This window comes from Cibotium barometz, chromosome 41 (assembly GCF_041138505.1).
Source record: "Cibotium barometz isolate CiBa-2024 chromosome 41, ASM4113850v1, whole genome shotgun sequence".
NCBI classification, from domain to species: Eukaryota; Viridiplantae; Streptophyta; class Polypodiopsida; order Cyatheales; family Cibotiaceae; genus Cibotium; species Cibotium barometz.
In genome coordinates, this window is record NC_141086.1 from 17120660 (window position 1) to 17146035 (window position 25376).

Below are 25376 nucleotides of genomic sequence, written 5' to 3' on the forward strand. Positions count from 1 at the left end.
ACTCATCTAAGGGGAATGTTTTTGTGATGAATTTCTACATCCCAAATGAAACAAATATTTTGTGATGAATTTCTACATTCCCAATTGAAACAAAAGGCCCAATTTTTATTGGTGTTACTAGAGTATATGGTGACCAAGATTTTTGGAGCACATGGAACATTAGTACTATACAAGTGCCACTAGCATTATGAGCTTCCGTGGCATGCAACTTTCCACAAACGGTCACTCTAGACCTTCAACGGTTCACTTTTCTCAAGATCGTTAAAATGAATTTCAAATGGGGGAAAATTTTAGATCTAAACTAGAAGGATTAAATAAAATTTTGTGTCATATAATGAATGTAAATGGCTGCTGCATTTCTTAAGAGGGGTGTAGGGGCGGGGTGAAGGGGGGGTGGGGGTGAAGGGGTGTGTGTAGTGGTGGGGTTGGGGGGGGGGGATTCACTAAAAAATATGTAAGATAGCATGTGAGTTTAGCAGAAGGGGTTTTCTTCAGTCATGGAATTACATTAAATTTACATATGTAATGGTTTTTTTAATTTAAAAGTGGAAAAAACCATACAAATAGGGAGACTTTAATCATCTCAAAGTGATTATGAAAATCCATAAGACTGTTTTTTGAATGCAACTTAAACTCACATGCTATATGAGGTTTCTACGTAGTGAACCCCTTGAACCACATGTGGAGCTTCCATCAATAACTCCTTTCCACTAGTCATTGTGACATTGAGTCACAATCTTTCTCATTCTCCACTAGATATTTTTGGCAACAAAAAATATGCCACACTTACTAGTACATCTTGGTGTGACCATGAAGTGCAATCTTCGAGAGAAACTACACATCAAGAAAATAAGGTTTGGGTGATTGTTGGGTAATAGTGATTCAACTTGAGCTCAAGCATGTCCAAATTAGATCAACAAGCTAAGATAAGCAACAACCTGTGGGGCTTGCATGTCCAATGAGAAAAAGACGTTAAGCCATGTGTCAAAATAGAATGGAATACAAGCATATGAAATGCATCACATGTAGAATACTGACGATGTATAGTAATAGAGTATTTTCAACTCTTAGATTCAAAAAATGCCTTTAAGGTTTATGGTGAAAGCTTTAAAAGTTATGGAAGGTTGAAATGTGATAGTTAAAGAAATCTCCAAAATTTTCGATCTTTCAAATATTATCTTGAAGGGGTGGGAACAATAACCGGGTGGTTAAGGTGGCGCCCTTCTCCTATATGGGTTCTACTGTGGCCCACCCCTGCCCCCCTCACTCCACCACAAGGGGTAATAGTCACTGCTTGAAAAAAAACATTATTTTCAAGCAATCAAAATAAGGACAACTCTTCTTAAATCTGTCCGGTTTTTGTTTTCGAAAACTCTATTATATGCCGGTTTTATAACTGAAATATATGACAGACTATTCCGTAGAGTAAGTGCTAGTTAAAATCTCAGCCATTTTTTCTTAGTTGTGGCCAGTAAAAATACGCTAGAATGCCGTTTTTTTTTCCCGAGTAGTGGTGACAATGTGGGAGAAAAATAGAAAATAGAAAATAAAAATATGGCGCTCTATATAAAAAAAAAAAAAAAAGAGGAGGAGGAAGGAAGACTTCCACCATCTTTTTGTCGATATTGTGAGCTAAGTCAAGGTTGAGGGTGAGGTGTAAATCCGGGCACGTTTGTTACTACGGTGGCGGAAGCTTCCAAAAACAAGCTTAACTACCTGAGATTTAGTCCAACAAATTGGCGACCCAGCAGGCTTTGATTAATAGGGCAGGGAGGGGGGGAGACATTTAGCGCAGTTCTGCTGCAGCTAGCGACGTTCTGTCCAGGCAGGGGGGCCATGCTGGAGCTCAGAAAACACACACACACACACACACAACTCTCTCTCTCTCTCTCTCTCTCTCTCTCTCACACACACACACACACACACACACTCTCTCTCTCTCTCTCTCTCTCTCTCTCTCTCTCTCTCTCACACACACACACACACACACACACACACACACAAGCAGCTCCTCTCAGCCTGGAAATCATCTTTCTCTCTGATTCAAGCTCCCCATCGCTCTCTCATTACCTTTGATTATTATTAAGGCGTGCCCTTTGCCATCATGAGGTTTCTCTTACACACCCCCACACCCACGTAGACCCCAACTCCATGAGCTGCACCTTGTCAACGGCCCATTGCCATCCTTAAATTCATCGCTTGCTTCAGCATTTCCCAAGCTCTCCTTCCACTCCCTCCCTATATAAACCCTTTGCCATCCCACAGCAAATCCAAGCTCTCCCATTAATCCTTTGTACACCCCATCTAAGGTTTTTGCACAGCCCTCCCTTAACCCACCCCATCATCATGACCCTCAGTGGTAAACCTGCCTTAATTAGGTTCCTAATCCGGGCCAATGTCACCATTCTGCTGTTTGCTCTGCTGTTTATCAGGAACAGCCACCTTCTATCTCATGAACAAGGTAGTAATTAATGAGCTTGAGATCCTACTTATGGCTTGTTAATAGCATGGCCACATAGCAATATTGCATAATTACATATGCCTACTGCATATATCATGCCTTCATAGCATGGAATGATTGTATGTTCATTGTTTACTATGCCTTTATACTAACATGAGTAGTTTTTGTGTCTGCATGGTTATTGCTAATTATTGCCATCATCATATTGGGGGGTTGTATGCCTATTGTGTTACCATGCCTTCATAGCATTGAAATAATATACCCATTGTTTACCATGCCATGATCATAGCATGGGATGATTGTATACTAGGCTGATTATGTACTATGCTTTTAATACTAGTTACATGAGTGCCTTTTGTGCTTGCATGGTGATCATTTGCCTTGCTAATTATTGCCTTTATAATATTGGAGGATTGTGTGCTTACCATGGCTAATATAAAGTAATATACATAGCTGTTTCTAGGAGGATTTAAGCTACATAGCTGTTTCTAGGAGGATTTAAGCTATTAAGTGAGCTTTGGCTACTAATTATGATACTCATGTGATTAGCCATGACACTCTTTCTTTTAAGCTATTAAGTGAGCTTTGTCTACTAGTTATGATGTTCATGTGATTAACCAACCCATGACACTCTTTCTTTTGCAGATATCTTCGACATTCCTCCAACGCAACATGATATTGAGGAACAACCTTGGCTTTCTTCCTCAGACTCCAATACTAACCCCGGGCTTAAGGATCAGGTATTGAAGCTTGTTTTCATGGAATCTCTCTCTCTTTCTCATTATATGGATACATTGTACACACGTTGAGCTCATTAGCAGGTGCACAAAGTCATGTGTGTGTATATGTGATTAGTATAATATGAGTGAGTGTATTGCTATAGGGTTGTAGTATGGTGAGCAGATATTGATGCATTATAGGTTTGAGTTAAATTAATTAGGTTAATTTGATTAGCTAATGAATGTAGTTATGCGTGCTTGTGGTATACAATATGGGCATATTGCCAGGATAATAGGCTATTGACGCACTGCTTATAGGCTTATTTCAAGTTGATTAGTTGATTAATAGAGCGATGTGTATAATATGTTATTTCAAGTTGATTAGTTGATTATATTGCTAGGATAATAGGCTATTGATGCACTCATTAGAGGCTTATTTGAAGTTGATTAGTTGATTAATGGAGTCATGTGTATAATATGTTATTGCAAGTTGATTGCTTGATTATATTGCTAGGATAATAGGCTATTGATGCATTCATTATAGGTAATTAATTAATTATGAGCTCATGATGTTATGTTAAGTTAATTAATCATCTGATGAGGTGAATATAATGTGTTTGATGATGTAGGAATTGCAAGCAGAAGGTGGGGTATTGTCCCACATATTTGGCTCTTTTTGGAAGCCTAGGAACCCACTGTGCGAGAAGAGCATTGAAGAGCTTCCAAAGCACTTGATATTTAAGAAGCTTGTGGAATGCTACAAAATCAGTGGGAAGAGTGCAGCAAATTATGTGGGGGGAGGCAGCAGGAGGTTCTTGGCGAGTGAAGAGGAGACTAGCTTTTCTGAAGCCCAAACCACATCATCCACCACCCATGACAAAGATATTGAAGCTGCTTTCCACATTGATTACAGTGGCCCCAAAACCCACCCCCCTAAGAATAATTAATATCATCACATACCCCCTAAACACCACCCATTAGCCCCTAATTATGCTAATTAATCTCTCCTGCTAGCACCTTTGCAATACATTAAATTGATCATTCTTGCTCATTCCATTACCAAGATGCTATATCCATGATGGTATCTGTGTGCTTGACCAATTAGATTGCAAGATGCTGAATAATTATACATTAATTATATACTACTTGAAGCCTAACCCCTTGCCCCAATCAGGACGTGGAGACTTGTCAAGCTTATATGATTATTATTATTATATGAGTTTCAAGTCCTTGGGCCACTGCCTACTTTGCCACCAATTATGCAGCAGCTTCTAATGAAAATAAAACCAATAAGGCCCAGGCTTTGTATTATTCCTAAGGAGGGCCAGTATATATTTGGCTTAATACTGTTTCTTAATTGGAACAACACTATTATTGTATGTGAATCGAGAAATGTATACCCAATGTAATAGAAGGTCTTAAATTGGAATATTATTGATCCAATCATGTGCTTTAAGTACTTTTGAATGATTCAATTAGAGTAGAAAAGATTAATGGTAACAGTGCAGCTAGAGTGTAATTAGGAAGAGGTTAATGGAATCTGTGGGTGATAATTACGCTCATTAGTAAAAAAAAGTGGGTGATAATTAAGCGTGATTGAGGTGATTAGATGATAATCACGCTGTAATTGAAAATTGCGGTGATTTGATCAAGGTCATCTGGGATTATTTTGCGCCTTGATTAAGTTCCTGTGATTTGATTAGAAAATATTATCCAGATCCGTTCAACACTGTCGATTAATTCGAGTTGACAGGGGGTGCAACGTCTTTTACGAGGGCAAGCGGGGATTAGATCGAGTTGTCGACATTGATTTCGTTTCGCGACGACCAGAGACCGCCAGCCAACATAATTAAATCAATCGGGGCAAATATTAAGTAGGACTTACGACTAGGCTGAGAGATAATCAATAATTTAATTAGTCTGGCTAAGAGATAATCAATAATTTAATGAGTTTGGCCAAGAGGTAATCAATAATTTAATGAGTTTGGCCAAGAGGTAATCAATAATTTAATTAGTTTGGCTAAATCAACAATTTAATTAGTTTGGCATGTAATGATAATTGTGTTAATTTTGCATGCGTCTACGTGTAGGGGAGGTGGTATATATTAATATATACAACTTAGCATGGTCTTAAAATATGTATACCTCAATAGCAACTAACGAGCCATGGAAACGCTCGGGTTTATGATGATTGTGGATAAGAAAACGGTCCCCTACATTAGTAACGTGTGTGCAAACTGAAAAGCCAGCCTAGTATTGTCTCTCTGAGTCACTCCCTTCCATAGCCTTGTCTCTCTAGAGGCCTTAGACTCTCTCTAGAGGCCTAAGACGTCATTTCCATGCCCCCCCCCAAACTCTCTCTAGAGGCCTCAAAGGTCATCTCCATGCCCCCCCACTCTCTCTAGAGGCCTCGAGGTCATCTCCATGCCCCCCCCACTCTCTCTCAAGGCCTTAGAGCTCATCTCCATGGCCCCCCCCACTCTCTCTCTCCAGGCCTAAGAGCTCATCTCCATGGCCCCCCACTCTCTCTAGAGGCCTTGGAGGTCATTTCCATGCCCCACCACTCTCTCTAGAGCCCTAAGAGGCCTTGGAGGTCATTTCCATGCCCCACCACTCTCTCTAGAGCCCTAAGAGGGCATCTCCATGCCCCCCCCACTCTTTCTCTAGAGGCCTAAGAGGTCATTTCCATGCCCCACCAACTCTCTCTAGAGCCTTGTCTCTATAGGGGGCCTAAGATGTCCCCCTCTCTCTCTCTAGACTACGTGCCCCATTACCAACATATTATTCCATTGCCAACATATCAAGTAACTCAAGTAAGGGGTAGGGGAGATATCCTAGCTCCCCCCCCCTCTCTAGACTACATGCTATCAAGTTACTCAAGTAAGGGGTAGGGGAGATCTCCTAGCTCCCCCCCTCTCTAGACTGCATGCCCCATCGCCCCAACATATGAGGTTACTCAAGTAAGGGGTAGGGGAGATATCCTAGCCCTAGAGCCCAAGGCTCTGGATGCAAGGGCGAGGTTAAAGAAACAAATCCTTTGGTGGAAAAAAAAATAGTTACATAGATAAAATAGTATTCAATAAAATGCCAACATGGCCATGTTTAAATTAGATCTATTTATAAGTTTACATTCATAGGAGGTGTAGTTATTTTTATTAGTTGCTAGTGTTCTTGTCTTGTATATTAGGGATGTAAAATATTCATTTGATACACATATATATAGAAAATGATATTAATATTCTTAAAAATCATGTATCTTTGACTTACTCTTTAACTGTATACCCTTTGCACACATAGGTGATAAATGCAGGTTTTCTTTAGTGTGAGGTGTCGAAGAATAACAACCAATAAATGATACATATTCATACACAAGCTAAGTTCTACTTTTGTTCAAGTCAGCAGAGATTACCTTAGCCTTGTCGAATCATGTGTCGTTGGGTCTTACCTTAGAGCCACAAATGCAGCTTCCCATGTTGGTGCTGCACTAGCTCATCTCACTCCGTTGTCACACTAGAATGCTCCTTGCCAAAGGGGTTAAGGGCGAGCTCTCAATGCCTAGATGGAGGCAAGAAGAGATGGTCCTTCGTGATGGTTCTCTCTCATAAAGGTGGAAGAAGAAGAAAACCTACTGGTGAGCATGCATCCATCAAGTAAGGAAGATTCAAAAGCATACAAGCAAGAAGAGGCAGAGCTCACAAGTAAACTATTGCAAAGAGAACGATTATAAAAAATGACTTATATATAAGTGACTAGTTTTCACACTAAGCCGACCAAACTTAAAAATGGTCCAATCTCTATTACTAGTCTTAAGCAGCTATGTATACTAAATTCGTAAAATTTTCCTATTTGACATTAAGTTCATGATAAGGTTGCTTAATATGTTTCAGTGCCATCTTACAAAATAGATAAGTGTACGTTCGCATGGGTAAGATGGCAAAGCACCTTTTTTTACGATAGGTTAAGCAGACAAAACTATGTCTCCGTGGTTCACCTAAAAATATGTAAGTATAGCACGTGAGTTCAAATGAAGGGTTTTTTTAGTTCAAAAATTTAAGGTAAATTTATAGAAATACATTTACAGGAGGGGTTTTTTAATTCAATTTTGAAAAAAAACCCGTAAGGTCCATAAAGAAAAAGGGGTCATTTTATTCATGAAAAATTCATAAATAAGGGGTTTTCTAAATACCCCTTGAATGCACGTGATATATAGGGTTTCTTAGTAGTTCACACCCCGAGAACCATTTTAACCCCAATGGAGTGGGTAACATACCCCTCTTTCTAATGGTGATTGCATCCTCGCGCCACCCAAGTTGGTGGTGAAAGCACTACTGAGAAGTGGATGGTGTGGATGGTCTAGGATATGCCATGGTGTTAAGTGGTTAGTTTGAGACGATCTGCAACTAGAGGGCAAGGCAAAGTGATGGGCATCTTTAGCTAGCCTTGATCGCAGAGGCAGCTTCTTGAGGTGGCATGGAAAGTGATAAGCAATGTAGAGATTAGAACTTCATGTTGGGCCTCTGTTGGTTACAGATGTAGTGTTGACCCTTCAATATGAGGGAGTTGGTAGAAGCGGTCCCCCCGATGTTTGGCAGAATGAGTGCCAGGACCCCATGCAAGGATGAGCATGGATAGATGAGGTCCCCTTACATATACATTACATTTGCTATTCTAGATATACATTACATTTGCTATTCTAAATATACAATCTTTTTATAGTATCTTTGCTCAAGATACCATAAAAAGTAGATTTAAAAGTGCCACTATTTGGAATTTACAAAGTATGGGGATTTTCACAAACTCCCTAATATGGTCTTTATCCTAAATATTTATGTACACGCACGTACGCACCCACATGTATACACATACATGCACACACACATACACACACGTGTACGTGCACACACATGCACATGCACTTGCCCACATGAACACACACACACACACATGAACATGCACACTTGTGTACGCACGCGCGCGCGCGCACACACACAGAGAGAGAGAGAGAGAGAGAGAGAGAGAGAGAGAGAGAGAGAGAGAGAGAGAGAGAGAGAGAGAGAGAGAGAGAGAGAGAGAGAGAGAGACCTTGAAAAGATATGTACATAAAATAATATATAGCATGAGCATTGGGAGTAAAAATGCATTAAAAGAATATAAACAATACACCTCTATAAATGTGTCAAAATGCATTAAAAGAAAATAAACAATTCACCCTCTACAAATGTGAAATACATCAAAATGCATTAAAAGCAAATAAACAACACACCCTCTACAAATGTAAAGACTAAAAACAAGTCCTACAAATGAACAATAAAATGTAAAGACTAAATACACGTTCTACAAATGAATAGTACACCTTCACTATAGTAGATGTGATTTAAAAAACCATTTCTTGTGCAGTCATGTGATATCATTCTTGTAGTGACACAATCTGGGGATTTCAAATGTTCTATCCAAACAAAATGCTAATAAATCACTTCCATATGATTATAGGTTCTCATTTTATTAATGCCACTTCTTAAGAAGTAGTTTATTCTACCAATTTAGCTACAAGGCAAATCAATAATAAAACAATAAGAAGGCACAAAAGCATACCAAATCAATAAGACAATAAGATACTAACACATTTATGTGTGAATAGTGGTTTTGAAGAAAATAGATAGATAGATTGCTATATATATACATATACATATATATATGTATATGTATACATACATACAGACATACACACACACACACACACACACACACATATGTATATATATACATATACACATATGTATATATGTGTGTGTGTACACACACACACACACACACACACACACACGTATATATATGTATACATATATACAATACACACACACACACACACATAATATGTCTATGTGTGTGTGTGTGTATATACATATACATATACATATACATATATGTATATACACATATGCATGCACATACCTATATATACATGTATATATATGTATGTATGTATGTATATATATATACATACATACATACATACATGTGTGTGTGTGTATATGTATACATATACACATACACACATATACATATACATATACATATACATATACATATATATATATACATATATATATATATATACATATATATATATATATATATATATATATATATATATATATATATATATATATATTGTACGTGTACATGTGTGTGTATGTGCATATACATAAACATATCTATATACACATATATACATATATATGTGTACACACACGCACACACAAATAAATAAATAAATATATATATATATATATATATATATATATATATATATATAGAGAGAGAGAGAGAGAGAGAGAGAGAGAGAGAGAGAGAGAGAGAGAGAGAGAGAGGAATATACTCATATGATACTATATAGCACTGCATTGGGAGTTAAAATGCATGAAAAGCACAATACACCTTCTATCTACAAGTGTAAAGACCATAGTAGATGTGATCGAAAAACCATCTTGCTTGCACTCATGTGATATCATTTTCTTTTAATGACACAAACTAGGAATTTCAAGTATTCTTGTGTTAAAAAAAATGCAAATAAATTACTTACATATGGTTCTTGTTTGTTTATACCACTTCTTAAGTTGTGGTCAACTCTAAAAATAGTTTAGCTACAAGAAATATAAAACACAAATGTATCCCAAATCAATAAGACAATAAGATATTAACACATTCCCATGTGAATAGTTATTAGATGAAAATTGACAAACTTTTAAAGGTAATTGATGTTTGCTATGAGAAGTAGATATTGTTATCCTATGCTTGAATATACTCTCTTACATATATCTTAAATTTTCATAATTTTGCAGCCAATCTCAACAAGAAAAGTACCTCTATATTAAAGAGTTCCTTATGTACTAAAGTCCTAGTAACATGCACTCAGTAGGCATCAAGAAAAGTTCTTAATAAGAGCTCTTTATTCCCAAGTTAGCTAAATATCCCAAAATCGGCTCTTTTGAAACCTAAGTTAGTTTCAGTTCCAAAAATCATTCTTTAGACAACATAAAGCCTCTTAATGCTAGCCCAACTAATAAGGATGTTGGGTTTCCTAGCAAGATGTTACATGTTTAAACCTCGCCCACCAACAACATTGTATTGAGGCATCTTGTAATGAGAGAGATATATATATAGATGTTGGTGTGTATGTGTGTTTAAAGCATGTTCTCAAGTTACCAAATCCCCCCAATAGTTGCCCATCAATGTTTTGCACAAGTGGGGATTCATGCCATAAAAGTTGTGGTTAGAGTTTGCAAAAGCCAGAAAATTTGAGCCTCCAAGCCAATGGTGGGCAATTAGCTTTATGAATAGGCTAGGGGCTAGTGTAAAATCTAACGATCCCTTGTAGAGCAAGTTGTAGAGCAAGTGTTCAAATCCACTCTGTCTAGTCACTAGTTTTGTTAGGCGAACCGAATGGCTGCAAGCTGCCCCTCCAATCGCAAATCTCTTTTTTTTAAAAAATAAAGAAACCTGAAAAAAAAATATTAAAAAGGGATGGAAATAACTGCATTTTTTTTTTGTAGGAAGAAGCTTAACTTCCTTGATCCACTCCTTGAAGTTAGAGTTGCAAATCTCATGCTTAGAAGTGCACTTAGTGCTCTTGACTCATGTGGTGGCCACTCCCACTAAGCTATGAGTCTTCTTTTCTCAAGCCCCTTAATGTGTGATGGGTCCATGGATGATTTTGTCCATGGTGGGAAGGATCATAATAGAAAAACGTGACTGACTAGAGCTACTCCTTGTGTGCTCTCTTGTGCCATGTATTTCAAAGCCATGGTTGGGTGGGCGCCTTTGGGATTTTTATTTTCCTAGAGGCGAGTTGACAAAGGGTCCCAGAGAGGCTTCAACGTGTGAACACGGACTCTCTACAGATTCGCGATTGCGTCCAAAACACACGATTTTGACTTCGTTTGCTCTCATCACGCGGTAATCATCCCTGTCGAGGAACTCACCTACATTTTCTGGACTCTCGCTTTACTCGCAAGCGTCCAATAATAGAGCCTTGTCAAGTCCACATGAACTTGCTCTTTTGGCAACAATGCTCTTTTAAAAAAAATTAAAATTAAAAAAATAATTGCTCCTCACACATGCTCTTTTTTTTTCATTTTTTCCTTAAAAAAAAAAACTTCACAACCCTTCCATCTTGTAGTTTAGTTCTATTACTTGAAAGTCTTCGAAAATTTCAAGGTTTTTGCACTATTGCCTCTCAAATTTCCAAACCTTTATGCTTAATTTTTGGAGGTATATTTTGATTTTAGGAGCTTGAATTACTCCAAACCCTCTCAAATTTCCACAATTTTCAAACCTTTATGCTTAACTTTTGGAGGTATACTTTGATTTCAGGATCTCGGATTACACTAAACCGATGCTTTTTTCCTAGCATTGCTCATCACAAATGAGGTAATCCTCACTCCTCATCATCACAGATGAGGTAAGAGCATGATTAAAAAACAAAAAAACCTTAGGTATTCAACACGGAAGCTCTTTTCAGCTAGAAGTTAACTTTTACTACCAACCTCAAGAGTCACTTCAACTTCATTATTAACCTTTTTAGTGTCACAAACATTTTGGCTTTCTTCCATCGTAGTACTTTGGAGCCTAGTTGTTGCAAAGTTCAAACATCATCTCTTTGTAGACAAATGGATGTCTACAAGTTCATGATGCACATAGGACTTTCTACTTATGTTCATGAAAAGGCCTATCTAGAATCCACATGTAAAAAGAGTGCATTTCTACAAACATGCCCTTTGTAACACCTTTAGAAAAAGGACTAAGAGACCTTTCATATGAAAAAACACAAAACGGTTATAAATATACAAATTATATGATGTACAATCCACACGGATGGCACTACCAAGATTGTTTGCGCCACCATCTCCCTTCCCTCCTCCCTCCTCTTTCAAAAGCTAGGTCATGTCGATATCTTTTCATTAACCTAATATTTTCAAACCTTTACGCTTAATTGTTGGAGGTATATTTTGATTTTAGAAGTCGGAATTATAGTAAACCGAAATTTTTTCCTAGCATTGCTCATCACAGATGAGGTAAGAGCATGATTAAAAAATAAAAAAACTTTAGAGGTATTAGGCAACACGGAAGTTCTTGTTACCTAGAAGTTAACTTTTACTACCAACCTCAAGAGTCACTACCCACTACCGACTACCTTTAACTTCATTATTAACCTTTTTAATATCATAAACGTTTTGGCTTTCATTGATAGTAGTACTTTGGAGAGTTAGTTGCAAAGTTCAAACATCATCTCTTTGTGTAGACAAATGCATTTCTACAAGTTCATGCAAATAGAGCTTTCTACTTATGTTCATGAAAAGACCTATCTAGAATCCACATGTAAAAAGAGTGCACTTCTACAAGCACACCCTTTGTAACACCTTTAGAAAAAGGACTAGGAGACCTTTAATACGAAAAAACACAAAGGTTCAAAATATACAAGTTATATGGTGTACAATTCACAACGGATGCACTACCAAGAAGGTATATGCCACCGTGTCCCCTCCCCCATCCCCCCCCCCTTCCTTCTCCCCTTCCCCTTCCATTCTCTCGCCCTCCTATATCAAAATCTAGGTCATGTGGATCTCTTTTCATTTACCTAAAATGACAAGCCTCTACCATTGAATATGTGCATGGTAAAGGAACACTCCCATTTTGAGAAGTCCCCATTTATTATGACAAGCCCCCATTGAATATGCACATGGTAAAGGAACACTCCCATTCTGAGAAGTCCCCTAAGAAGTATGTGAAATAACACGTGGGTTCAACATCATAAATACATTAACAAAAGGAATTAATTATGTCATTTTAGGAAATAGGTGTAAGTTCATATAAAAAATGGGATCATTTTAGAAGAGTAAAAGTCACATGTAAGGGATATTATCAATACTCTTTGACTGCATGCAATATTTAGGGATATTTTTTATAATGAAATCCCCATTAGCCCCACAAACATTAGTAAAATACTCTGTTCCATGTTGGTTTTCATTAATAAAAAATTTTAGTTACTCATCTTTGCTTGATTGTTTATCATCACATAAACCTCATCATTCTAGGACATCCTACATATGCTCACATCACCAGGGGAGGGGGGGTCACATTTTTTGTTTCACAAATAAATTATATCCCTATTACTCTATTTAGACCCCCTTGGTCCCCTATGTGTGTGTGTGTGTGTGTGTAGGATGAAGGGATGCCTTTGTGTAGGTTGAAGGGATACTCTTGTATAAAAGGCCTCTCCTGTTTGCTTTGTGTGTGTGAGGGGGACATGTGTGTAGCTTTAAGGGCTCCACTTATCCAAAAGGTCTCTCTTGTTTCTCTAGGCACTCTCTCTCTCTCTCTCTCTCTCTCTCTCTCTCTCTCTCTCTCTCTCTCTCTCTCTCTCTCTCTCTCTCTCTCTCTCTGTCAATGTGTGTGTGAATTTTTTAAAATTTTAGAATTTGTAAAATCTTAACGTGGAAATCAATTTTGCAAAGTGGGAAAATACTTATTCATCCCATTAGGAAAAATATGGACTCAAAAGAGTGCCCTCTAAGGAGTGAATAAAAAAAGACTGGGCCAACCAATGAGAGAGCTAGGATTGTATATCCATGTAACATGGATCTTTTAGAATCTTCTTGAGGGATCCATCTTCAAAAATAAGAGGCATGTTAGTTATACCTTGTAGTCTTCACAATAAACTATTTATATCAAAAATAAGAGGCATGTTAGTTATACCTTGTAGTCTTCACATAAACTATTTATATCATAAAAATTATGAGGAGACAACTTTGAAACTAGAATTTCTTTCCCTCAATTTTTCATGTTATATTTTTCCTCCCTTTTCTCACCTCTAGGATTGAATATGGCCATATCTCTTGATTATACCTTGTAGTCTTCACAATAAACTATTTATATCATAAAAATGATGAGGAGACCACTTTGAAACTAGAATTTCTTTCCCTCAATTTTTCATGTTATATTTTTCCTCCCTTTTCTCACCTCTAGGATTGAATATCGCCATATCTCTTGATGTTGGATCTCACCAAATCTCTTGATGTGCTTCAAATTTTTTTAATGCACTTCATACTTTTTGGGGAAAAAAAACAACTAGGTTCCTCTCTACATTTTGGTACTTTTTTGGGGACAAATACTGAATGAGGTATAATCGATTTCTCATGTTCCATTTATAGTTCCTTTTTTCCTTTTCTTCTTTTCTACATAGACATCACATATCCCATATAATCAAGTTCTAACTCATTCAAGTAAATGGGATTATAGAAAAGAAAAACATGCATATTGCAAAAGTTACCTATGGCATTGATGAATGAGAATGGGATGCCTCATCTTTTCGATTGAAGAGTATACTGTAGTTTATATCATGAACAAGATTCCCCCTATAGAAATTCATGGCATAACACTTGAATAAAAGTTTATTGGTAGCAAATTAGATTTGGCACACTTAAAGGTGTTTGGGTGCATTGCGTATTTACATGTACTAGATGAGGTTAGAACTAAGTTAGATCCCCAAGGTAGAAAAGCGTAAATTCAATGGTTATTCTTTATATAAAAAAGATTATAGATGCTTAAGGATGTTATGTCTAATAAGATGAGTAGCTGCTATACATATGTGAAGGGTTCTATAGAGGCTGCAGCAAAGAATCATATGGGTTCCTTAAATGATGAGCATCAATTGCAAGAATTTAGGGGGGACCATGAGAGTACTCTAACTAAGGTCTATTATGAGACCTTAGTTAGGTAGGTTGAGACAAAATGTTTGGCATTCTGACATGTCATGTGGTGGTACTACATATGCTAAAAATCTAGCAAGTTCACATAATCGATTAGAATAGAGCCTTGATGAGGAGTTTAGGATCCCAACTATTAATACAGCTAGTGTACAAAGAGCCAAAGCAATGTTGAGAACACCTAGCAATGATCTAGGTGTAGGCAAGTCTACTAGAGTCAAATATACAGTGTGGATAGGTTGAGATATGATGGGTATATAGCCCAGCATTGTGTATATATGGTCAAAGATATACAAGAGGTAGAGCCTAAATGTTTTGAGGAACTTGGACATAAGCATTGCAATGGTGCCATGGATGAAGAGATGGTTGTCCTAGATGCTAATGAGGCATGGGACATTAGGGCCAAAAATGAAAAAAAAGGGGCCATGTAAGGATTGGATTAACTTTATTAATCAAAGTGATTTAACTAAAATAGTAGAGATAAAAAGCTATATTAAATGCATCTTTTTAACCTTATATATTTAGAGGATAGTGTCTTTAAAATGTCATCCATCACGTATCTATAGTGTCTTTAATTCACCTATACTAGCTATCATACCTACTTTAGTACACTCTTGAATGTTTTCTAAAATAAGCTTATTTCAAAAATTTGAATTCATAATGTACTCTCTTCCCACAGGGCATGATGTGAGTTTTTCCCTCTCTTTTCTTTTTATTGTCTTTTTCTCCCTCCCTGCCATCTCTTGCTTTCTCTTTGAATCTTCATCATTTTGTGTTTAATACTGCTTTCTTTTCTCTTCCTGCTATGGTGAGTTAAGGGGTTGATCCTCACCCAAAGGAAAGACACCATATCAACTTGGTGCTTGACCAAGACTACTACACATGGAGAAGTATTTATCATCATAAAGCTCTACATGATGAGACTAAAGCTCAAAGACTACGTGCAGAAGTGAAGAAGCATGTGGATTTATGGGTTCAAGGAGGTCTATACCCTCTTGACCCATCAATTGGTAAGCCTCCATCATTCAACACTTTGCATGATATTGTGTGATTCATTAGGGATGGTAGAGAAGGATTATTTGGGTACCGCTTAAGCTTCCATTTCCCATTACCACATCAGTTTGCTTAAGAAGTATGTACCCAGCAGCCCGAGTCACGTGCTTGATGAGATAAACAATTGATCTCTCCGAGCCGACTCAAGGCCAGATGTTAAAGGGTTAAAAGGCATTGTGATCTCACAAACTCAAATTGTAAACGAGTTATAAAAACTACTTCAATCATCTCAGGAAGAGATGAAAGAGCTTAGACAAACTAACAAAAAATGGGAGGAGCATGCACTCTAAAAAGACCAACTAAAAAGCACTCCTTTTGGGTTAAAAGGGCAAGACCTAGACAATTTAAGAGCATTACATGCCTAGCAACACATGGGAGTGCTAAGAAGAAATAGATGAAGCTTCCTCAAAGCTACATGAATAGTGCAGGAGGTTTTTGCCTCGATAATCCTGTAATAGATAGAATTGCAATAATCAAGTCTGCCATAAAAAACAATGACTTGATTGAAATTTTTTGAAATGCTCAAGCTTCTAGAGTATGCAGGGCTTCAAAAAGGAGGGTACTCAAGAAAGTTTGCAATGCCTTTCGTGACTTGGTCAAGATTGATAAGGTGGTGGAGGCATGTGACAAGGTTTCAAGTAGGAAGGGATATACAACCATATCAAAGTTACTCATCCAAGGTATGAAGCCTCATCGTTTTCATGTGTTCAGCTTACCCCGACCACATACCATAGCAATGGCATGACACCAACAAAATTTGGCTATTTGAGGGTTCATAGATGAATACAAACACATTGAGAGTTTAATGATTGTAGAGAAGTTAAAAAAAAAGACTCAGCATTCAAGTATGACATGTATAATAACATATTTACAGATGTTAGAAGAGTTGAAAATCAGCCATGGTGAAGTTTTATCAGTGCTGCATAGTAGAGGACTGTGAGGGTAATCTTATTTTTGTTATCAAGCTTGAGGCACAAGTAAACATTAAAAAACAAAAAGAATCAGTATAGGATTGATTAACATAGATTTAAATTATGCTCAAGGTAAGGGAGACCAGCCATTGCATAGTTGTTGTTGGGGTTGACCACTACCCTTATCAACCTACTGAGTGCCTCTGGTTATGCACACAGCAATACACCAGTCTGATATGGGACATGCACAAGACGATGTAGAAACAATTTATCAATTATAAGCGATTGCACAACTGGGTACATTTACTTAAGACTAATCATCTCGTGCGTATAATTCAAATTGTAACAAAAGATACAAAAGACTTAACATACGGATTCATAGGAAATAATAGACAAAATGGATTATACAAAACAGACAGACAAACATGAAAAATATATAGAAATTATACAGAACGATCTTCTTTGATTCAGAGAAAAAAATATACAGCAATAGCAATATGCAATTAGCCTATTTACAGAGTTATGATTACATCTTTTATATTACTTAACGCGCAGTCATAGACTGGTACAAACATACCCTCATGCTCTGAGTATGGCTGATTTATAGAAGTAATGACCTAATTAACTAGCATTTAAGTGTCCTAGCGCTGACGTTCCGGTGGCATTTTGGCTCGATGGTTTGACGATTGTCCGGTCTGTAGCTATCCGGCCTGCCCCGACAACGTCTGTTCGCAACACCTTGCACGTCCGATGGGTCAGATTCCCAATCCGACGACTTAAACGCTTAGTCTTCCTTGATTTTGTCAATCACTCGGAGATAGGGACCATGTTAGATGCTCCTTAGCATCTTCCTCAGCGTGGGGGAGTTCTAATTCGTTAGTATGCTGGTGAATCCTCCTCTACAACCTTAGTGCCCAGACTCCTAAACCTAGTGATGATAGGCACATATGCGACACGATAGTGACATAGGAGTACATGTCCTTGTTGGCATCTTCCTCCACATTGCTGTTTTAGTTTTGTGAGGATACTTTGCTCTTGCTCATTAGGCAAAGTCAAATCAGCGACCCTTCATGGTAGAAGTAGACTAGCCTCCACATTGCTGTTCCGAGGAATCCTAACCCTGACAGCCTTGGGCACATTCATGATCCCTTGGGTCCGAAAGGTTCAGTCTTCAACCCGCCCATCTCATCATCATCATCGCTAGGAGGTGGGTTTGGATTGTTAGGGTTGTGGGTGGAGCGGGGACGAGGTTGGGTAGGCGCTACGGGTTGAGGGCATCTGCAAAAAAAGGTGTCCATCCTTCTCTAGGCTTGGGTTTTGGGTAGGTTGGCTACCACAATGTCAGCTGCAAGGATCTGCATGTAGTAACAGGCTTGGCAGATTATTTGGGTAGAGTTTCCATGTTGCCAGATTTCTTCTTGTTAGGTCCATGATTTACATTCAGGTAGAGGTGAGTTCGGCATGGAGGGTCACATTCTTGGCCTCTTCGATGCTGGCAATGGCCACTTGGATGTCTTCGTGGGCCTCATTCGGCTTCCTTCATCGAGTGATGGGCCTCTTTATGGTGGTGACCTTGGTCTTGAGCTCATCGATGTGAGCTTGCATCTTTCCCCTGTCATTTGTTTACTTCCGGTGCTGGTCTTTATAAGCCATCTTCATGGTGGCCATCTGTTCATGTAGCTCATCGTAGTTCTTCTGGAGGGCCGCTACATGGTCTTTCAGGCATGGCCGAATCTTCTTTAGATGTGGCTCTCCAAGAGTAGGGCACCATCGCCAGTTGCAACAAGTTCTCCATGTCAATCGACTCCTCCGGGTTCGCGGCTTGGGCGCCTGGATTGGCTTCTTGCCCAGGGTAGTGAGTTTGGCATTCTAAGGTGAGCTCTTATTCAGCTAGTCTATCTTTAGGAGGAGGTCGTCATGGGCAGCAAAGATTGATGCTTTTGAGGGTGGGGACTGGGTCGTCAGAGCTGTCCAAGCTCTAACTACTATGGGGAGGATGTTCAGCTCGGCGATTCGGATTGACTGTTGCCTTCATCATTCGAGTCAGAGTCCTCTTTTCGCTAGATGGTTGACTACTTGCATTGACCGGTGAGGAGCAGGCATAGCTCGTCCATGAGCTAGAGAGCTTAGCCAAGAATTCAATGTCAATCTGGATGGTATTGGGGGAGGGGTTGGTATGGGCCTTGAGCTGGGCGTCTTTGAGGGTTTGGGATTTGAGCGAGTCGAGGAAGTGAGTGAATCGGGCGACGGCTTAGGCTTTGGCTTCCTTGGCCATGGTCAGTGCCCTCTTCTTTAAAGCAAAACCCAAAAGAAAAAGCAAAACATTCTAAACCCAATAAAAACAAGGGACAACAAATTATTGAAACCAAGGTTGAATTAAAGGACAGGGAAAAGGAGCCTATGAAGGACATAAACCTAAAAGTGGACATAAACCCAAAAGAGCCAAAAGCTACACATGATGCAGAAGCATCCACCTCAAAGGCCACTACACAAACCACAAAACCCATATGTGTGACATAGGATACAAAAGACCAAAAGAGAATTCGATCTCGTCACATGGGCAAACATAACGAAAAACTGACAATCCAAAGAAAGTCAGAAAATGAAACAAGTTCTAGTACGTTACTAAGTGAGGATGAAACAAGTTCTGACTCATCACTCTCAATGCACCTCATAGACCAATTAAGAAACTAGAACCCACCCAACCACCCCAAATTGAAAATCATAATCACATGACATATATAGAATGCAAAAAGCAAGCTTAGAAGCATGCTTAGTTTGGTTGAGTGTCTTACAGGATCATTGATTGTGATTGAACCTAATAACGCCAAACCTAAAAAAGCAACCAAAATACAAAGCCCAGAGGAGTACCGCTTCCCCTTTCAAGAGGAATACATACTCTCTACAGAAGAGTCATTTGAGACAGATTACACAAATTATGCAGTTGAGAAAGCACATAAGGGATTCGATAATTCCCTTACAAAATTAAAGCAGTCTCTCAAAATTAAAGCAGTCTCTCAAAACCTCATTTGGAGGAATGCTCTTCTTTGAAGCCAACATAACATCAGCACTTGCATCTTTAAGAGCTCAACATGAGTTATACCAAGACATAAAGAGCTCCATAGAACATGACTGTGAGGATTCGCAAGCTTCCAAATAGACCTCATTTAGAATTGTCAGAGGGCCAAGTGTGCCAGTGTACACATTAGGTACTCTTGAAAAAGCTGAGAGCCAAAATGGGGATGAAAGTGAATGGGAATATGAAATAGAAACAAGATCTGAAGCTAAAAAAAAACTAAAACATCCATGGTTCCTTTGGACGATTCTATCATGGTATGGTTAGATTTTCCTACAGGCAATGATGTTAAGCGCAAACGTCAGTGAGATTAGCCCTTGACCTAGTCATAACATCATGACAATAGACACTTGGGTATCATTGGAACAACCTAAACTCATCCCTATAGACAATGGACAAAACATTGAAGTTCCACGTTACTTTAGCTATGCTACTCAAGCAATTGGTGGAGATGTGGAATTTACATTCCATGTTACCCTAGATTCCCTTAATTATGATGTCAACTTGGATACATGACTCGTTGTATTCAATTGATGAATCCATACAAACAGTCACCTTGAACACTCCTGCAAGCATTGTACAATTGCTATTACGGGAGGACGAGACCTTAGCGGAGCTGGAACTTCCAACATATCTTACTGAAAAGATCCCTAGGATTTTGGTTGGATTGGAATTTTCCAATAAAATCACCACAGCTCAAGCACAACTTTATCCAACATGAAAACACAATCTCATCACCCTCGAGTTATGGGATTTGTTAGGTCAACCAACACTCATGGATCATCCTGAAAGAATTCCCTTATAAAAGATTTGAACATGCCATGTTTGGGGTACTTTGAACATACAATGTATATTGAAACTAACCCCCTTACTTGTAAGTTTTTTGTGGTTGAGTATGTGTTGGAATCAGATGTAATCTTGGGGCATAAATGGACTATTACTGCCCAAGCACCACTGTGCTTTGCTAGCGATAAAGTCATCAATGATGGTCAATGACAAAAAGTTGACAATACCATACTACAAGGAAGAGGATCCAACTTTAATGGATTTCTATGATGTTGAATGTAAAAGGTTACAAGCGTCTTCCACACAGAAGTCCCTCTACACAATGACCTACCATATGTGTGCCAACTCTGATATAGCATCTACTCCTTCAACCCCATCCTCACCAATGAAGTTCAATGCCAAAACCTCAAATCAAAACCTATTCCTAAAGAAGTTCCCACAATGCAACCATCTATCTATAAAACAAGGAACTCAAAGGAAAAGCCCTAGAGCCTATACCTCTTCATCGACAAACCTCACCAAAAGAATCAACCGCATGCTCGAAAGCCTCATCATCGATAGCCACTCCACAAGAGACTCTAGCCTCATCACCGTAAAAAATACCTATGAGTCTCAAACCTGCAATCTCAGTGCCAACCAATGTCAAGGAGGGCCCCAAACCTTCCGCATTAACTAAAAAGAAAGCTCCACCAAGATAACCAAAATCAAGGTATCTTAATGGTATCAAGATGTGGGTGGAGAAGAAGCTACTTGGCTCAAGGCTACTACGAAGGTGCCAATCAAATTTGGGTGCCTCGACAGTCAAAGCCTCTTCCTCAATGCAACACTCAGAGGCCAGGAAAAAAGAAAAGTACTCCACACCACCGTCCACAAAAGCCTATGCGAGTTCCTTAAAGAACACCAAGTCAACAAGTGTGGGTGCCAAAAAGATTACTACTACAGGCACACACAAGGGTACTACCAAGGATATACCAACGCTTGGATTTCCAAGCGCATCACAAAGTCCCCTAATCTTGCACAAAGAAGGAAACCTCAGCACCAAACGCATCAGCCCACCAATTTATAATGTTCATTAAAGATGGATACCTGTGCATGTGCTTCAAACAACAAGGATACTATGATGGTAATCCCATCATATGGTTACAAAAATTAAACAAAGTGAAGACTACCTTGCTATCGACTTTAACCCCAACAACTTCACTAAAAGTTTGACAAGATGGATACCTGTGCATGTGCTTCAAACAACAAGGATACTATGATGGTAATCCCATCATATGGTTACAAAAATTAAACAAAGTGAAGACTACCTTGCTATCGACTTTAACCCCAACAACTTCACTAAAAGTTTGACAAGAATGGAGGACCAAGCAACACCAAGCAAGTCACTCAACCACTCTCGTGCATTCAGCACCTACACAAGAGCTTGTGTGTTCAAACAACCCCAGTGGTAACCGGTTAGCAGTCTTACTTACCACCTTTGACAACATTTGAGCCAAAAATTCAAGAATTAATACCCACGTCTACAACAGAGACTTATGAGCACATCAAAGACAAAATAACAATGCTCTTGTCACCCCTCTGGATGTGAAGCATAAGTGCACAAGAACCTGTTGCTCGCACGTCATGCCCTAGTTGACCCATAGAATTATTTCAAATAAAAAACCATTGGGTCAAACCCTGCAATCTCACAGGTCAGACCCTACAATTTCATGGGGTCAAAACCTACAACTTCACGGGGTCAAAACGTGCAACTTTATGGGCAAACCTTGCAATCTCACTGGTTAAAACCTACAACTTAATCTCACAAGTTCAGGTTTCTCTTGTTGGGTTAAGAGTCTCACAACTTAAGATCATGCACTTTCACAAGTTAAGCTTCTCACGGGTTAAGCCCTCTCGTGAATTTACAATCTCACGGCTTAAGAACCTGTACTTTCACGAGTTAAGCCATATCATGGATTAAGCCATCTCATGCATTAACACTTTCCCAACGATCTTCAATGGCCATTATATAATTGTTAAGCTTATAGCTTACTAATCTTTTGACTAAATTAATGTAGCAGCTGCTTCATGAGTACATATCCATACTCATGCAATGGAGAACATTTGCACCAATGCCTCACCATCAACAACCTCCAGGTACATCTTTGGATGGGGAGCATGGTGGGCGAAAGCTTGGTCAATGGTATAGCTCATCGCCTGGAATTTTCCTTCAAATTACAAATCTCTCCAAACAACGCTATCATCTTCACAAATCAATGATCTTCAATCCTTAGTGAAGATATCTATATTAGCCTCGCAAGTCAATGCAATTCTTTCAACCTCGCCAACAAGTGGCTACTTCAACACAGAGAGCAGAGAGCAGTTCAATAAGAGTCTATATGACTCACTTCTTGTACTTCATGTATATCTACTTCATAAGAGCACTTAAATATACATAAAAACATAAAAAGCACATGGGAAGAAGAATGTAGGAACAGGCCCTACTTAACAACATTTGACAAGATTCTTCCACACAAAGGGACATCATCGAAGGCCAATCTCTTCAAATGATGAATGTCACTTCAATGAATCAAATCAGGAATTGAGAATTACCATCTCGTTCTAATGATTATGTCTACGTTCCTCCGGATCCTTCCCTCTCTTCACTCCCATTATTAACATCTCTTAGCGTCCCCACTAACACAAATCATATGTAACCTTGCTTATGATTGCCAAAAATGAAGTGAGCAATTTTTTTTAAAAAAACATGCTCACACAAATTAAAAATATAATTATTCACAAAAAACCCCATCCCCCACCCCGTTAGGAATTCCCAATAAACCACTAACCTTTTCATTCACTAACTAATCTTTTTTATTCCTTCCGGAGGAACTAAGACCATTGAACGTTGTCAGGCGTTTTTCTGAGTGATGTTTTGGGCCTGTGTATATATGGATGCGTGGCATGTGTGAAGGATTTGCTTGGAATGTGTTACCAGGTGTACAGGGTGGACGGTTTGGTTTTGGGCTTGTTGCAGGCCTGTCCGAAAGTGGTCTACTGGAGGTCCATTGGGGATGTGGTATCAGCCGTTCGATGGCTCGTATGTGTGCGCGTCCCAAGTACAGTGGGCATTGGAAAGTTGCATCTCGAAGGTGTATGGAGGCAGGAGCAATTAAAGAGAAAGGGGCCGGTGTTGCCTTGAGCTTTGGTATGAAAAGGAAGGTCTTGGGGGCCATCATTGAAGCTCTAAGAATAAAAATATAATATTGATGTGGCCAAAAAAGCAAGACCACGTGGAGGTTTCTTGGGCTGCCAACGTGAGATCTAGAAGCTGGCGAGTGCGGGTGATGCGCAGCTGCAGACTGAAAAGAAAGAAGGTCGCCTTGTTGGTTTTTGGCTTTCGGGCGTGTGCAGCCACAGGCGCAGGAGAGAGCTGCAAGGTGGTGTGTGGCTAGGCGCAGCCGGAAGCACCCTGGAGCAGACAGAGGAGATACGCCTTTTGTGAGGTGGTGTGGCCGCCTTGTAGGGAGCCGGGGGGCTTCTCTGGCGAAGAGGATGCGCAGGGGCTCGGGCTGGTGAGTGTGGAGAGCCCACGACTGGGGGTGTTGAGAGCTGGGCATGCGTGGCAGTTGGTTGGCGTAGAGCAGCGGGCAAGGAGCTGTAGAGGGGAGCTATGCATTAGCAATCATGTTACAGATGAAGAGCAGGTTTTGAAGCTAATAAAGATTTTCTTGAAGGGAGATGCCCGAAGCTGGCTTAAGGGTTTTGAAGCAAAGGATGCGGCTTGTGAGATACATGGTGTTTTGACCTTAAACAGGTTGAAGGAAGGCCTTTTGGAGCGTTTTCAGCAAGTGGAGGATTCTAGTGTGCTTTGGCAGGAGTTGAGCATCTTGAAGCAGGTCCATGGGCAATCACTGGATGATTTTGTGAAGGTATTTACATGTTTGTGGAGTAAGTGGTGTATGACATTGAAGCAGGAAGTTCCTCCTATTTTTTTGAAGAAAAGCTTGTTTATTGATGGTTTGTTACCCCATTTGAAGGTCAGGGTTGAGTTGAAGAATCCCAAGTCATTTGATGATGCAGTTAGGGTTGCTAGGGAAAAGGAAGGCAAGGTTTTGAAGCAGATGGAGATGGGTATTTATCCGTATGAAAGTGTTGTGTCTACAAGGGATATGCAGGTAAATTTGTTGAGGTAGATAAGAGTTCTATGCAAAGTTTGGTTAGACAGGAGCCTCAAAGGACGATACAGGTACAAAGGGGGATGTTTTATATGCCTTCTGATTTTTTTCCAAAGTCTTTAAAGCATGTGAAGGTGGATAAAAAGCAGGTGAATGAAAGGCAGGATGAGGAATCTAGGTCAAGGTTTGAGACTTTTGCAGATGAGGAGTTGCCACTGGATTCTTCTTTGGATCTGGATGATATACATGCATAGGGAAGCAAAGGGGATGATGCCTTGGGATTGGCTGATGATAGGAAGGAAGAGGAGTTGGATACAGGATGCTTTGAGGAAGATTCTTTGCTAGATTCTACGAGGGAGGAGGATGGGGTAGAGACTTTTGATGAAGTGAAGATGGTTTGTGATGCGGATGTGGAGAGTATGGAGGAAGATCCTATTATTATGGATTT

General features: G+C 39.2%; 1 protein-coding gene across 1 annotated transcript; it reads left to right on the top strand.

Annotated features, from left to right (window-relative positions):
- The first annotated feature begins 1893 nt into the window (after nucleotides 1-1893).
- Nucleotides 1894-4571, top strand: LOC147614727 (uncharacterized). Its single transcript, XM_086779755.1, has 3 exons — nucleotides 1894-2461; nucleotides 3107-3201; nucleotides 3810-4571. The coding sequence occupies exons 1-3, from the start codon at nucleotides 2347-2349 to the stop codon at nucleotides 4125-4127; spliced, it is 528 nt and encodes a 175-aa protein (XP_086635881.1). The 5' UTR covers nucleotides 1894-2346; the 3' UTR covers nucleotides 4128-4571.
- Nucleotides 4572-25376: the final 20805 nt, after the last annotated feature.

What these genes read in the sequence shown, in the direction of transcription:
- LOC147614727 (XM_086779755.1), top strand. Translation starts at nt 2,347, where the DNA reads ATGACCCTCAGTGGTAAACCTGCCTTAATTAGGTTCCTAATCCGGGCC. An exon ending in CCTTCTATCTCATGAACAAG is followed by an intron (nt 2,462 to 3,106) that starts GTAGTAATTAAT and finishes TTTCTTTTGCAG; the next exon opens with ATATCTTCGACATTCCTCCA. An exon ending in ACCCCGGGCTTAAGGATCAG is followed by an intron (nt 3,202 to 3,809) that starts GTATTGAAGCTT and finishes TTGATGATGTAG; the next exon opens with GAATTGCAAGCAGAAGGTGG.